Source organism: Antechinus flavipes, chromosome 4 (genome assembly GCF_016432865.1).
Source record: "Antechinus flavipes isolate AdamAnt ecotype Samford, QLD, Australia chromosome 4, AdamAnt_v2, whole genome shotgun sequence".
NCBI classification, from domain to species: domain Eukaryota; kingdom Metazoa; phylum Chordata; class Mammalia; order Dasyuromorphia; family Dasyuridae; genus Antechinus; species Antechinus flavipes.
In genome coordinates this window covers 450,160,137-450,175,203 of record NC_067401.1, presented here as the reverse complement: position 1 = coordinate 450,175,203, position 15,067 = coordinate 450,160,137, and the positions used below count along the sequence as shown (strand labels likewise).

General features: G+C 44.2%; 1 protein-coding gene across 2 annotated transcripts in view; it reads right to left on the bottom strand.

Annotated features, from left to right (window-relative positions):
• The window catches only part of USP33 (ubiquitin specific peptidase 33), a 43,365-nt gene that overhangs the window by 26,614 nt on the left and 1,684 nt on the right, over nucleotides 1-15,067 (bottom strand). For both annotated transcript variants that reach the window (XM_051999374.1, XM_051999375.1), the window contains exons 2-4: nucleotides 4,250-4,382; nucleotides 983-1,036; nucleotides 515-577 (exon numbers count right to left, since the gene is read on the bottom strand). In XM_051999374.1, the coding sequence (XP_051855334.1) occupies nucleotides 515-577; nucleotides 983-1,036; nucleotides 4,250-4,345 (213 nt within the window). In that variant the 5' untranslated portion in view covers nucleotides 4,346-4,382. The remainder of the gene's footprint in view (nucleotides 1-514; nucleotides 578-982; nucleotides 1,037-4,249; nucleotides 4,383-15,067) is intronic.

The window sequence follows — 15,067 nt, the reverse complement described above, 5'->3', positions numbered from 1 at the left end:
TCTCAGAGAAGAGTCACCCCAATAAGGAGGCACAGAGTGTCTGAGGTCAATGACTGGTATTTGCCCTCAAAGAAGGCGTCAGAATAGAAATATGGTCACCTCTCAGTGCCCAGTGTGAAGACAGACATGGAAGGACACAAGAGCAGCCCGCCTGAGCAGGACAAGGGAGGATGGAGGCAGGGGTCTCAGCGACTGTCTGACTCTCAGCACTGGCCTCCAAGGCCAGAGACCCCAGCCCAGTTCTATTCTGCGGAGCCCCAGACGAGGGGCCCATTCTGGTATAAAGAAAGGCTCTCCCAAGCCAAACAGGGCCCATCCCATGAAGGAGCCTCAGGACTCTGGGTACGCACCCAAGCAATCCTTTCCCTCTGAATCTTATTTTGCTCCCTCCCAATCCAGCTGTTTCCAAAGTTAATGGGACTAAAAGCCAGCCGCCGCCCTTCACTCAGGGGAGAAGCAGCGAGTCACACTGGGCCAAGGACGACTCCTCGGTGAAGGAGCAGAGTGCACGTACCTGAGAGTGAATAGTACTGTGGTCTACGTAGGACTCGCCACAGCCAACATACGTACATCGGTTCTGTGGAGAAACACAAAGCGGACAAGCCGTTTTACAGCCCCCGCCGGGCCCCCACAGCTCTTCCCTGAAATGTGCTCCTTGATTTAGGAAAACAATGCCAGAGGTGTAGCTAGAAGTCAGGAGAGCACACTGGCAAGGGATCTACTATCAGGACAAACACACAAAACCCAGCATTCGGCCACAGTTATTCAAAACTCTTTCTATATGGGGCTACGTATATATATGTTTAAATGACTGCACTTTACCCCGACCTTTTAAATGAATTTGCCTTCACAAACGCATTTGGGGAACTATAATCATTTTTATAAAATAAATCCATCCACAACATTTTCGATCAGCATATAAACACTTGAACCACTTGGTTAATCTACTCAGGGAGACTCTTGGACCACGGGCCCCACGTACCTCTAGGCAGGCCCAGAGATTTGGTCCTCGGACTTTACAGTCCTGACAAGTGCCCTGTGAACAGAGACAGCCGTTTTAGCAAACATTTCACAGCCACATACCTGCCAAACAAAATTCACCACAAACGAATGGAGCCGGTTAAGCCCAAATGAACCAGGAAGAGGAGGTGGAATGGGAGCTCCAGCTGGGTCTGAGCCTTCCTCGGGCCTGCGGGGATATTAGGAGGCACCCCCTTTGCCGGAGCTCACACTGAGCAAGAGCGCTGAGCCCTGGGCTAGGCTCAACAACAATCCTTTGCGCTCCCCCTCTGGACGATCCCATCCTCTGGTAGAATCCCATAATTACTGTATTACTCTGACAGCCCAATGGGTCTCTGAAGTCGGACGAGCCATCTCCCTTCCCCTGCCCTTTTTAAACCGTGTGCCTCTGTGTGCACTACAACTGAGGGTCCTGTGAAAAATTATCTGTGTCGGGGTGCCAAGGGCTATGCCAGGAGTTTGCTCATCTGAACTCTGGCTCCATGAGGACTGACCACCGTGGTGTCTGAGGGCCCCTGCCAGGGACAGCTTCCACCGCTGCCAAAGTTGCGGGCATGGACTCCTGGGTCATGGGAAGAAGGCCCCCGCTCCTGAGAAGACAGCAGCACTCGGGGGCCAGATGAGACAGCTAACCAAGGTTCTGGTCTAGGGCCAGGCATACCATCCTAGTTTTTTTCCTGCTCTTTCCTGTTATGTGCCCAACCACCTGGGACCTGATTCAAATGAGCTGGCATTTTCTCCCTCCACGTTCTCGCCCCCCTCCTCCCTTTCTGCTTGCAATGGCAATGACAACTGGGACCTACTTTCCTGACACTTCCCTTAAGGAACCCCAACTGCCCTCGTAGGGCAACCTGGCTCATACCTGGCTTCCCTATATCAGCCAGAAGGTGAGAGATTCTTTCAGACCCCTCCCTTTGGCCAAAAGGGGGGAGACACCCTGTTTTCCAGAGCTAGAGCCCAGCAGGCCTGGCGTGACAATTCTTGGCCCTCATCCTCTGGATGATCTCACCCTCTGCAAAAGCACATCATTATCATCTTACTTCGCTCTGGCCAGGTGATGTCTGGGCTCCTGCTGTACCCACGTTCTAGTCATGAAGTTCTGCCACGAATCAAACCTGTTTCCTTGCTGCTGCTACCCCTCAGTGTCAAGGCAGGTGGCCTAAGGACTGAGCCCCCCTCCCTCCCCACTGCCTTGGGCTAGGCCCACGTGTCTATTCTGCCTTCTTCTTGCAAGCCCTTTCCCTCACTTTGAAACCCAACTTCTGCTTGATTCCCAACTCTATGCTCTCTAACCTGCTCCATTCGGCTCCAGCCAGCCACGGGGTACAGGCTGGTTCGGTCCAGTTGACAGGCCCCAGTTCTCTCATTTACAAAATAAAAGCACCGATTAAGCCATAAGAGGAGTAAAGGGCGCTACATTTGAAGTTAGAGGACGAGAGTGAAAATTCTGCCCTTTTTTATCTTTCAATGGCGGGGAGGGAGCTGAATTAAATGACCCCTGCTACAAATGTGTTCTCTTGTGATTACATAATTTCTGAAGCCCTTTCAGACCTAACACTTTACAATGCTTGGTCACATCCCTGAAGCTAGGTTTTGGCTTAAAATGGGGGTGTTTGGTAATTTTCACCTTTCTTGTGGCTGAGGAGCCCCACCCTGATTCTCCTCCCAGTGACACAACGGTACACTCTGTAGCAAATCTGATGTTATGGAAAGGGGATCCTCTAACTCTACGATGAGACCATGGCCACGTGTCTCTGACTCTTCTCTAAGACCCCTTCAGAGCAAATTCTCCAAGTGTAGCCACGGGAAAAATCAGGGCCCTTCCTCAGGCTGTCTTCCCATTTTTAGCACCGGCTGGAGTGACCAGCGCCCCATGCTCATGATCCACTTTTTTTAACCTACCTTTTCTGGGACTCTGCAATGGAACAGACAGCAGCATCATGTTAAATAATCGCCTGCACTTACTAAGCACCTACTGTGTGCCAGACACTGCTAAGCTCTTTATAACTCTCTCATTCCATCCCACAATCATGCTGGGAGGGAGAAGCTATGAAGATCCCCAGTGTGCAGCAGAAAAAACCATGCCCCTCTACTCCTATGATGTCCCACCAGGCTTTCCTTCCAACACTCTCTGGACTCAGCTCCCATTTAATACATGAGGACCCGTCACTGAGAAATGGTTTGGAGGGTCTGGGTATCAGAGCAAGGCCAGTGACAGGTCCCTGGGTCTGGGGACCACAAGTAGAGAGGTCCTGAGGCCTTCTGGTTCCTGAACCCATCCTACCAATCCCCCCTCCCTCGCTAGACTCATGGGCCCCCATGCTCTAAGAGTACCCCGAAGCCCCTCAAAGGTGCCCCCAGAGCCTCTTTGTGGGGAGGTATACTCCAAAAACATTGAAACTATCTTTCTCTGTTCCCCTCCTCCTTATCTTCCTCTTGACCCCTATTGTGACCCTTTGGAAGGACAGAATGACCATCTGCCTCTCTACAACCTCCCCCCCCCCCCCCCACCACCACCCTGAGGTCTGGGTCCCCATGGCTTTTGTGTGGATCAGATCTCCTCCTAAGGAAGCTCACTCACAAAGGTAGGCTCCTGTGAGCCATCCCCCATACATCTCACTTCCTGGTTCCCATGAGGGCCAGGGACCTGCACATACATGGGCTTCTGCCCCCTTCCCCCCAGCCTTTATAATAATGTTAGTGAATCAGGCTGGTTTCCACACACACATGCACACACCAGTGTACACAAGATCCATTTTTCTCTTATTTATCAATTATAATTCCATAATTGAAGCGAATTCTCTTTCCGAGACAGGCCGATCCCCAGGCAACATCATTCACTCTGGACCAGCCCCCCACCATCGCACCACACAAGCATCAGACACGTTTTAAACCACAGAGTTAGGATAAAGCAAAAGCACAGATCCCCACACTGAAGGAAAATGGCAAAAATCACCTTACTTTATTCCCATCCTGCTAAAAGCAGGGTTTTTCCCAAGCAGGATTTTGAGGCTTGGCTTTTCTTGAAACTTTTCTTAATAGTCACTTCCAAGACTCATTTGATTACAGATTCATATACATATGGCTCTCTCTTGGAAGACTATCAATGAAAAAATAATTCAATTACCATGTACATGGTCAAGTTGCATCTACACACTTGGTCATTAACCACAAACCTAAAGCAAAATGATTTTAGGCAAATATTGAAGTCACCAAAAACATAGCTTACGAGAGATTTCTGTATCAAATTTTCTTTTGTTATTTCACCCACTGACTCCAAATGTGGACAGTCACTGCTGAGTGCCGGCATTTCAACGGAAGGCATTTCTTTAAATCCCGGAACTTTCAGGGCAAGATAATATCTATTTGATAGAATAAAAAAAAAATTAGTGAGCAGTCTCATGACCATAGCAGGTAACAGTACAAATAAAGTAAACCAAAGCTGGCAAAGCCAATGAAAACTCATTAAGATGCATGCTGCATTTAACTTTGGTGCAAACATGGTATTATGAGCTATCTGAACCCAAAAGCCCTTCCAAAATGTCAGTTCACTCCTTTATCATCGCTAGACAGGGACCCGGCCCATCCTCTTCCTCTCCTTCCTCTCTTCCAGCCTCTCTGCTTTTCAGAGATTGGCAAATGAAATTGAAGATGACACTCATCTTCACCTCTTGAAAGGAAGAAACATGGATCTGTCTTCAAAAACGCAGCTTGTGTGGAACTGCGTGCTGACACACTCATGGATGGGCCTGCTCAGTGACCCCAGTTGCCAACTTGCATTAGAGAATGTTTTGGTTTTGTTTTTTCCCAGACTGGTCTATGACAAAAATCAGTTAAAAAGATGATGATGAAAGGTGAAGAGTGAAAATAATGAAAAGTAAAGGTGAGAGACCGATTCTGGCCTGGAGCTCTTGGAGCCCTGGATTCAGGGGAAGAAAGGCCAAGAGGAGGGCTCTTCCACCTTTGCCACAATTCTCTAGGTTCTGTTCATTTTCTACAATCTTCCCAGGGTTCTCTGAAATCAGACTTTTCAGCCCTTTTAGGGGTTCATCAACTCTCAAGAACCTCCGTTTTTTGCCACCACTAAGAGCAGCTGTATTTCTTTGCAGTCAAAAAGGATGCACAATTCAGAAACTTTCTGGACAGTTTCAAATTGACCAAAAATAACATTAATATACCTGTTTTTAGGTACATTTCAGGGGTGGTAGTTAAAGCAATGGGCCTGGAATCAAGAAGACCTATGTTCAAATCCTGCCTCAGATTCCTACTAGCCATTTCTGAACAAGTCACTTGATGGCTTTCTACCTCAGTTTCCCCAATTGTAAAATGGGGATAGTAATAGCACTGTCCCAGAGTTGTTATGAGGATCAAACGAGATAATATATGTAAAGTGCTTAGTACAATATCTGACTCATAATAGATGCTTAATTAAGGTGGGAGATGGAACCTCAAAGTCACTCTTATTTTTAGTTTTTTTAGTTATTAGTGATTTGAAGCTTCCCCTGCCCCCCACAAGGTTATTGCTGCTTGGATTTCTTCTTTTGAAAAACTCCCTGTTCATACCTTTTGATCATTTCTCTAATGAGGAATGGCTCTTATTCTTATAAGTCTGGATCCATTTTTTATATATGCTGGATGAGACTTTTATCAATGAAGCTTACCACAAAGACTTTCCCCAATTACTTTCTTCCATTCTAATTTTAACTGCATTTGGTTTCTTTGCATAAAAGCCTTCTAATTTCATGTAAATCATAATTTTCCATTTTGAATTCTGTGATAACCTCTGTCCAAACTACTTGAATTAAAAAGAAACACAAAAAGGATGGATGGGCAAGTAAGCCATCAACCAAGAAACATTAAGATTCTCTACATGTGGCAGGCATTAGAAAGATGTAGAGAAGAAACAAAAGAAGCTTGCTTTGATGATTTCAGAAAGGCCTGAAGAGATTTACATGAACTGATGCTAAGTGAAGTGAGTAGAACCAGGAGATCATTGTACCCCATAACAACAAGAGTATACGATGATCACCTCTGATTATCATGGCTCTCTTCAACAATGAGGTGGTTCAGGCCAGTTCCAATGGTCTTGTGATGGAGAGAGCCATCTGCATCCAGAAGAAGGACTGTGGGGACTGAGTGTGAACCATGACATAGTATTTTCACCTTTTTGTTATTTGCTTGCTTTTTCCCCCTCTCATTTTTTTCCTTTTTGATCTGATTTTTTTGTATGTAGCACTTAACAAATGTGGAAATATGTTTAGAAGAACTGCACATGTTTAACATAGATTACTTGCTGTCTAGGGGAGGGGTGAGGGAAGGGAGGGAGAAATACATTTGGAACACAAGATTTTGCAAAAGTGAATATTGAAAACTATCTTTGCATATATAAACAGATAAAAACAAAACAAAACAAAAAGGTACCTCCAAGGCTAGCTCAGCAGAAAAAACAAGTGGGGAGCCCTGTGGTTAGCTAGGTTCTAAGGTGGACTCAGCCAGGACTACAGGAAGTTTTACCTGCCAGGCAGCGAAGGGAATCTGGAGTCTCAATCCAGAAAGCTGATAAGGAAGCCAGGCCCAGCTGCCCTGCAGAGACCAGGCCCTGAGCGAGGAGTACAGATACAGTGGGGCAAGGAAAATGCTGGCTATGGACAATACAGGAAGGTTTGGGCTTTCAGGTCAGAGGGGAGAACTGAAGGGAAGCCAGAGACACCATCATCCTCACACCCGAGGTTTAGAGGGAATTATGAAGTGGGAAGGAAGGTACCAGGAATGATAATATGAAATAGATCTAGGAGAGCATAACTGTAAAAGAATATTATAAAAATAGCACAATAGAGATTTGGTTCACAGCATAAAGAATTTTTATTATAATTTATGTAAAATTATATAAAATTTATATAAAAGAAATGTAACCATCACAGGTTTTAAAGATTTGCCATTTTATTTAAGTGAAATAGTTTCACAGGCTCAAATGTGACTAGGCAAAGCAGTCATACCGAATGAACAACTTGCTTTGGGGAAAGCCGATTTTTAATCTCAAAGAAACAGAAGCAGAAAATAGGTAGGAAGGGGAGGAACCAAGGAAGGGTAAAGGAGGAGCTGGGTGGAAGCCACCTGGCAGATCAGGTCCAGAATTGTCTAAAGCTATGCTAATGAAGCCAGTCTCAGAAAAGATGAGAGGATTAAGAGTTTCAGTCTTATCACTGAAACAAAGGAGCAAGATGAGCTTTTAGAAATTCTTAAAAATAAATTAATTACATTAATAAATTATCATTTAAAAAAATAAGAAAAAGAAACTTACTATGAGAATAGGGAAGACTTCAGTGTCTTCTGAAGATGAATCTAACTAACCCTACATAGAAACATTATTGCCAAATTTCAAAACCCCTAGATCAAAGAAAAATTTAATGAAAACAAACCAACCAAAAACCAATTCCAATATGATGGAGCTACAATTGGAATGGTACAGGATTTATCAGAAGCTATAATAAAAGACCACAGGTCTTAAAATATTACATATCAATAATCAAAAGAACTAAGCCTGTGGCCAAAAATATATCCAGCAAAATTAATTTTAATATTGAACAAAAAAAAGTAGACATTCAATGAACTCTCAGATTTTCAGGATCTTGTCTCAAAGAAATCTGAACTCAAGAGAAAATTTAACATATAAGAGCCAACATAAAAGACTAATTTTAAGGGACTCACTAAGGACAAACTGTTTATGTTCTATACATGGAAATGTAAATCATGTCTTAAGACTGACATCAGTAATTGGGGTAGTCCAAAAGAAAGATTGGGGCAGAGATGAATATGATCTGACTCTAAAAATCAAAACATAGGAAAAGGTAAAAATAATCATTATGTTATACAAATGAGGTGCAAAGGAAAAACCAAAACGGAAGAATTAAACAGGGGAAGAGGGCTGATAGTTCTGAAAATCTATATACCAAGAAGGATACAGCAACCTTCAAATTTTATGAAGAAATAAGGGGGGAAGAATAGAATAAGATGGTTTAGATTAGAGTTTAGATTAATGGGAGAGGGACAAAGTGTGTAGATTAATGAGAAAGAGATAAAGGGAAAGGTAGGGAGAGAAGATAAGGAAGGAATCCATGGGGGGAGGGAGAGGAGGTTAAGTAACAGCAAAGCAAATTAAGGAATAAAGAAATAAAGCAGAAAAGTTAGCAGGGAAAGAAAATAAAGAGATATGCACAAACATAATAGTAATGATCAGAAATAGAATTTATTAGGAAAAAAGTAGGGGTAATAATCATTGATCTTAAAGTCAAACTTAAAGATTCAATCAAGAAAGAAATCTATATTACACGTCAGCTATATTAATATTGCTTTAGATACATGTCCATGTGTATATGTATATATGTGTATATAGATATATGTATGGGTGGAGCTATGAATATGTATTTATATGTATGAGTGAATATATGTACACACATATGTATATGTAAATAGATTCATACTTAACTTTAGCCTACTTGAGAGAGGTAGAAAGGATGAAAGAGGAAAAAATAAGTAAAAAGTGCACAGCAGAGCACAGAAAAAAATCTACAAGAAAGCAAAGAAATAATGGGATAGTCGTGAAGAAGAGAAAAAATGATAAAATAACTGCTTATAGTATAAAATAGTTGGGAGTCTACCTGCCAAGACAAACCCGAGAACTCTGAATACACTTAAAAAGCCCTTCACACAAATCAAGTCTTCTAAAGAACAGGAGAAATGTAAATTGCTCCTGGGGAAGCCAAGCCAACAAACAAAATGACAATTCTACTAAATTTATTTATTCAGTGGCACAGTCATCAAACCCAAAAAATCATTTTCTGAGAGCAGAGAAAAAACCATAATAAAAGTCATCTGAAAGAACAAAAAGTCAAAAATATCGAGGGAATTACAGAAAACCAACACAAAGGAAGGTGGCCTAGTCATGCCAGATCTAAAACTGCATTCTATAGAGTGGTAATTCTCCAAATAACCTAGTACTGGCTAAGAAATAGGGTAGGGGATCAGTGGAATAGATTAAGTATACAGAACACAATAATCAATGACAGTGTTGGAGAAACCCAAAGATCCCAGTTTTAGGGACAGAACTCATCATTAACAAAATTTGCTATGAAAATTGGAAAGCAGTTTGACAAAAACTAGGTAGAAACTAACATCTCATACTTTATACCAAGATAAGTCAAAATGGGTATACCATTTAAACATAAGCAAATCAGAGCAGCATGCAATAATTTACCTATCATCTCTATGAATAAGGGAAGAGTTTATGACCAAACAAGAACACTACAGGATGGAAAATGGATAATTTGGTTTTGTACAAGCAAAACCAATGCAAACAAGATTAGAAGGAAAGAAGGAAACTGAGGGATATTTTTCCAGCAAGTATCTCTAATAAAAACTTATTGCTTCAAATAGAGAACTGAGTTAAATATATAAGAATACGAGTCATTCCCCAATTGATAAATGGGCAAAGGATATGAACAGACAGTTTTCAAATGAAGAAATTAAAGCTAGCTGTAGTCAAATGAGAAAAATCCAGCTCAAGAGCCTGGTGGATATAAAAAGATGAGAAAGCACATAAAGATGTTCATGTCATCTCATGTTTGAGCCCCAAAAGAAATAAAGATTTTCCTTGTTTTGCTCACTATCCTTCAGCACCCCAAGAAACTCTTGTGAAAAAATGTTAAGAGGCAAAACCAGCTTCCCCCAAATCCTCGATGTCCACTGCATACCTGTATTTGCCCTACAGGGAACTGCTTCCTCTGGGAGAATTTCCTGAAAAATATTCTGTCTTCCTCTTTCCACAAGGTGAATCCTACAAAATGGGATCCTGTCTCCAAACACTCTAGACTGACAGAGATAACCCAGGAACCTCCGGCTTTTGTTTTAATTGCTGAGCCCCAAGGAGGTCAGTCCCCAGATAGCCAGAGCTGGCTAACAGAACCTGAAGAAGGAAGGGACATAAAGGCACTCCCAGGTCCCAGAACACACATATCTATCCCCAGCCTCTCTCTGGCTGCTTTGCCACACAGACTCTTTCCGTAATTCCCTTCAAATTCATTCCCAGAGAATATTTCCCAAACCTTCATGAGTCCAGAATGCTGGCCAAGCAGCCAAGGTGCTACATGTCCCAGGATTAAGCTGGGAGACAACTAGGCCGTACCCCACAGGAATCCCCCCCAAAACAGCTCGTTCTCCTTAGAGAGCGCTGGCTCTGGGGTGAGGAAGTAAGTCTCTGCTGACAGGAAGCTCCAACCTTTTCTGTCTCTTGGGGCTCTGGCAAGCTGAAGGAGCCCTCCCTATTCAGACCAAGGGTTCCCCTGAAAAAGGGAGGCTGCCTCATGCTTCTTTTTGAATCTTCAGCACTTAGCACAGCACCTGGCATCTAGTAAGTACTTAATACTGGTTAGTGACTGACCCACCTCAGAAAAAAGTTAACTTTTCAATCCACAATGGAAGCTGACAGTTAAAAAACAAAGTTTCACCATCCAAGTTCTGAAGGCCTGAAAGAGCCAAGGTCCAAGGGCTCTTGGGGCAAACGAAACCAGTCCATTCTCTGCCACAGGAAGGTCGTTCGGACGCTGGGCAGTGTCAACATCCCAGTCCCTTCCCTGACCTCCATGAGCCTGCACTCAAAGCTGCCCTATCGCACCAGGCACTTTTGGGGAGGGGGAGAAATGGGCTCACCAACCATTTCATACAAAATATGGAAAAGATCATTCCAAGGAGGGAAAAAGCACACTCAGCCAGGGCTCTGAAAGTCACTGGGGCTCACTGAGCCCAGAGCCATGGGCATGGCCTTTCCCCTGGAGCCCAGAAGGCTGCCTCTGACTCCCAGGGAGCCCTGACCAAACGCCCCAGGCTCCTGCTCACCTGACCCCCCACTGCTGGGTCTCCACTTGTGAAGTGGGGGATACAAGTGTAAGATCTTGGAGGAGAAACTTCCTCCTTTCCGCAGGCCCAACTACCTCCAGAGCAACCCCATCCTGCGTTGCTGTAACAACAAGGAAGCAGGAACATGATGGGGACACCCGGATGACGCCCACTCAGACAAATGACCCTAAATAAAAGCACCCAGCCAGGGTGGGGAGAGCAGCCCACCAGGCCTGCCACAGGAGACCAGGGAAGGAGAACCCCGGCTGCATCCTGCAGCAGAGCCCCGTGCACATCAAGAGCCGAGTCCAGACCTAGAGTCAAGTCCAAACCAAGAGATGAGTCCAGACCAAGAGTCACATCTGGGTCGAGAGCCAAGTCTTGTCCCAGAAAGGAGGCATCAGAGGGCACTGAACCCTTCTGGAGGGGCCTCTGCACCATACCCACACCCACATATCACACACCCATGCTTCAGCAAACCTGTCCCATCACCGTGAACCTCGGGGCTCCCCAGATCTCGAGGGCCCAAGTGGGCCGAGGATGGGCGAAGGCCTCTCCCAAGAGGGGTCAGAGGCAGGGGGACCAAAGGGCCTGTGGGATGGAAGGGGCTAAGGCTTTCCCTCTGTCCATCTGATGAGCGGCCGTTGTTGGTCAGACTTCTTTTTCTGCATGTCTGATCAGCAGAGAATCTGAGCCATTTCTAGGTGGGACTACCTGGCAAATTTCTCATCTTCCCATTTGGCATTCTCTGTTCATTTTTATTTGATTCTTCTCCCATAATTTAAGGGTCTTTTTCTTCACGCTCAGAGATTCATGGTGCTTTCAGGACACGGCCCCTGCTTGTCAACTTGGCAGGATGAAGCCAAAGTTGGGGGGACCATTTCCTTGAGACGTTCACAAAGACTCCTTTACAAAAGTGTCTTCTCTTTTCCCTGCATTTGCCTGTTGCTGGTTGGTTGGTGGCGGCATGGGCCGGTGGCTGGGAGCAAAATCACCCGTCTCTCAACCTTTTTGGGGGCTTCCAGGACAAAACCGGCCTTCTGTGCCTCATCGAAGTGCCTGGTTCTACCCAGGAAAGGTTTAAAATCATCAAAGGTTCTTTGGAGTAACGCTGGCAGAGACAAGTTGGCATGGTCTGGGGAAAGCGAAATGGCCACAGACTACAAGCTACCCAAGGACCCCCTAGTAGCACAAAGTCCAGAGAAAAGAGGGAAGATCTGATTGGGGGGGATAGTATGCTTCTTAGGGTACAGAGCAGGGTAGCCTAGAATCCACACCCTAGGGGCAGAGCATGGAGCAGAGGAAGAGTACAGGATGGAGCAATGGAGGGCTCATTAGCAGCCTTCCAGCAGCCGAAATGTGCTTGGACATTTGGACACAAAGCAAAAGAATAATACTCATTTCACTTTGCCAAATGCCAAGTGTTTTAGTCAAGATTTTACACTTTCCTCTATGTATTTTTTTTTTTAATTATCGTTTTAATCCTAGTAAGGGTGATGAAATGTTATCTAAGAAGAGAATGGATGGCCCTCATCCAGGGCATTTCCACACAGTCTGTGCTTGCCAAGGCCGACTCTTCGGCTGGGAAGGGACAAAAAGCTGATTTCCTGGGTTCTTTATCCATGCAGATGCAAAAGCAGACTGCCCAGACGGCTGCTCTATGAGGGGAGATGACGACAATCACAGTGTGCACCTGGGCAGCATTTGACATATGGGCTCTCATGCCATACTCGCCACAATCCTGGGAGGTGGCTGCTATGATCGTCCCCATTTTACAGATGAGGAAGCCGAGGCAGACAGGGCGGACTGGTGCGCTCAGCAGCTGTCCGAGGCAAGAACTGAACTCAAGCTCAGGCTTCCTAACCGACCCAGCACTGTCCCAAGGTGACCCCAGAGACCCTAGCCTTTCTTAGGCATCTGAGCTGTTTCTTAGGGGGACAACTGTGGCTCCAGAGCAGTGATTAATTAGAAGAGAACCACCTGGAGGCACTGAGAGGGTCCAGGGATGGCCCTGAAGCACAGAACTGGCAGGAAACTGGGCCTAAGCTCTTCCAGAATATAAAAAAGTTTGTCTAGAAACTTCTCTCAATTGCTTTTCCATGGCTGAGCCCAAAGGAGCAAGGAGGAGAACCTGGGGAAAAGCGGTCAAGCCCAGGATCCTCCCCATCTGCCTTTTCAGCTGCTCCCCCAACCCTCCACTTCGCCAGGGACAGATAATTCGATGAATCTGATCCCACAGCTGAGGTTTCCTCTATGCCCATCACCACTTTCTCCCCTTCTCTCCCGCATTCCCTGTTCCACTATTCCTCACCCTTCCTCTGTGCTCCCCCTTTTCCTATCTTTTAAACATGGAAATCTCTTATTAAAGGTAAACTTGAAAAAAATGGAAGAAACTTAATAAGCAAGCCTTTGGCATGTTATTGGAAAAAAGGTTGTTCACACAGGATTAAAATAGAAATCTTTTAAAATATTAAATTAGCATTACTCGGGATCCATGTGACTGGCTACATTTTGTTTCTAGAAGGAAACATGCTGAGCTTCATTCACTTTGGCTTATTCGATTGTTATATTTGGATAGCTTAGACAGAGATGCAGATTTTAAATCACCTGGGCAACTTTGATATGTCTAAACATATTCTGAAAATTTGCTTTAATTCTCCTGTGGGTATTTGCAATTTAAATAGCATCATTCTATGTAATTAAAAAAAATAATAATCTCAATAATTTTTGAATGACTTAAAAAAAATCTTATGCTTAATGACAAAATTGTCCTTCATGGCTTCAGAAAAACCTGGGAAGGCTTATATGAACACATGAAAAACGGAATGAGCAGAACCAGAACATTTTGCAACTAACAGCAACACTCGAATGTGAAAAACTCTGTCCTTCAGATCAAGACGAGGACCCAGGACGATTCCAAAGAACCTGTGATAAGCAATGCTCCCCTCCAGAGAGGGGCGATGGATTCTGAGTGCAGAATGAAGCCAAATTTTTTAAACTTTATTTTTCTTGGAGGTATATGTGTGCATGTGCATTTTTCTTTTGCAAAGTGACTAAGAGGGAAATCTGTTTTGTACGAGCTCATCCTATAAGCAAAATAAAATTCCTTGCCTTCTCAAAAAAGGGGGGCAAGGGAAAGAGAGAGAAAATCTGGGACTCAACATTTTTATGAATGATTATCCAGTCGGCAGGATGATTTCAGAGAGACCTGGAGAAACTTGCATGAGCTGATGCTGAGCGACGTGAGCAGAACCAAGAGAACTTGTACGCGGCACTTACAAGGTTACGTGAAGATCAATTCTGATGGACGTAATTCAGGCCAGTTCCAATGGACTTGTGAGGAAGAGTCAGAGAGAGGACTGTGGGGACCGAGTGTGAATGACAATGTAGATTTGCACCTCATTGGTTGTTGTTTACTTGTTTTTTTTTTTTCTTTCTCATTTTTTTTTCCTTTTTGATCTGATTTTACTTGTGCAGCATGATTATTGTGGAAATATGTATAGAAGAATAGCACACATTTAACCTATATTGGATTACTTGCTGTTTAGGGAAGGGAGGGAAAAAAAATATGGAATCCAAGGTTTTATAAACGTGAAGGCTGAAAACTACCTTTGCATGTAGTTTGAAAATAAAAAGCTATTATAAGAAAGAGATGGTTTAAAAACTTTTTTTACATGCAAGTGGGAAATATTTCATGAAATGAATAAAAATAACTAAACAAAAACAGCAAAATTGTCCTTTGTGCGAGACTTGTGTCCTCCTTCCTGGAAATTACTCTTGGAAATCTAGGTTATTCTTTCCATAGTTGAGATTTCACACTTGGATGCCTTTTCTCCCAACTAGAAGTCCCCCCTGCCAGGAGGAACAGTGGATTTCTCTTTTTGTATTTATTCCCAGCACCCGGGACAAGGCCTGAGCGCAGCAGGTGCTTAACGTTTTTTTAAATGAACTCAACACACTGGATTTTCACCATCAGGCTTCCTCCCAGTTCAAAGACCTGATCATCTCTTTCAAGATATTCAGGCAATCGTCCTGAAACAAATTCCTGCAGTGAGCACCCCAAACCTTTTCCTCCCTGCTGAACAGCCGCCCCAACCTCCCCTGCGCAGTCTCCCTGGAGGGGCTCAGCATGCCCCCATCCCCCTCGCTGCCCGAG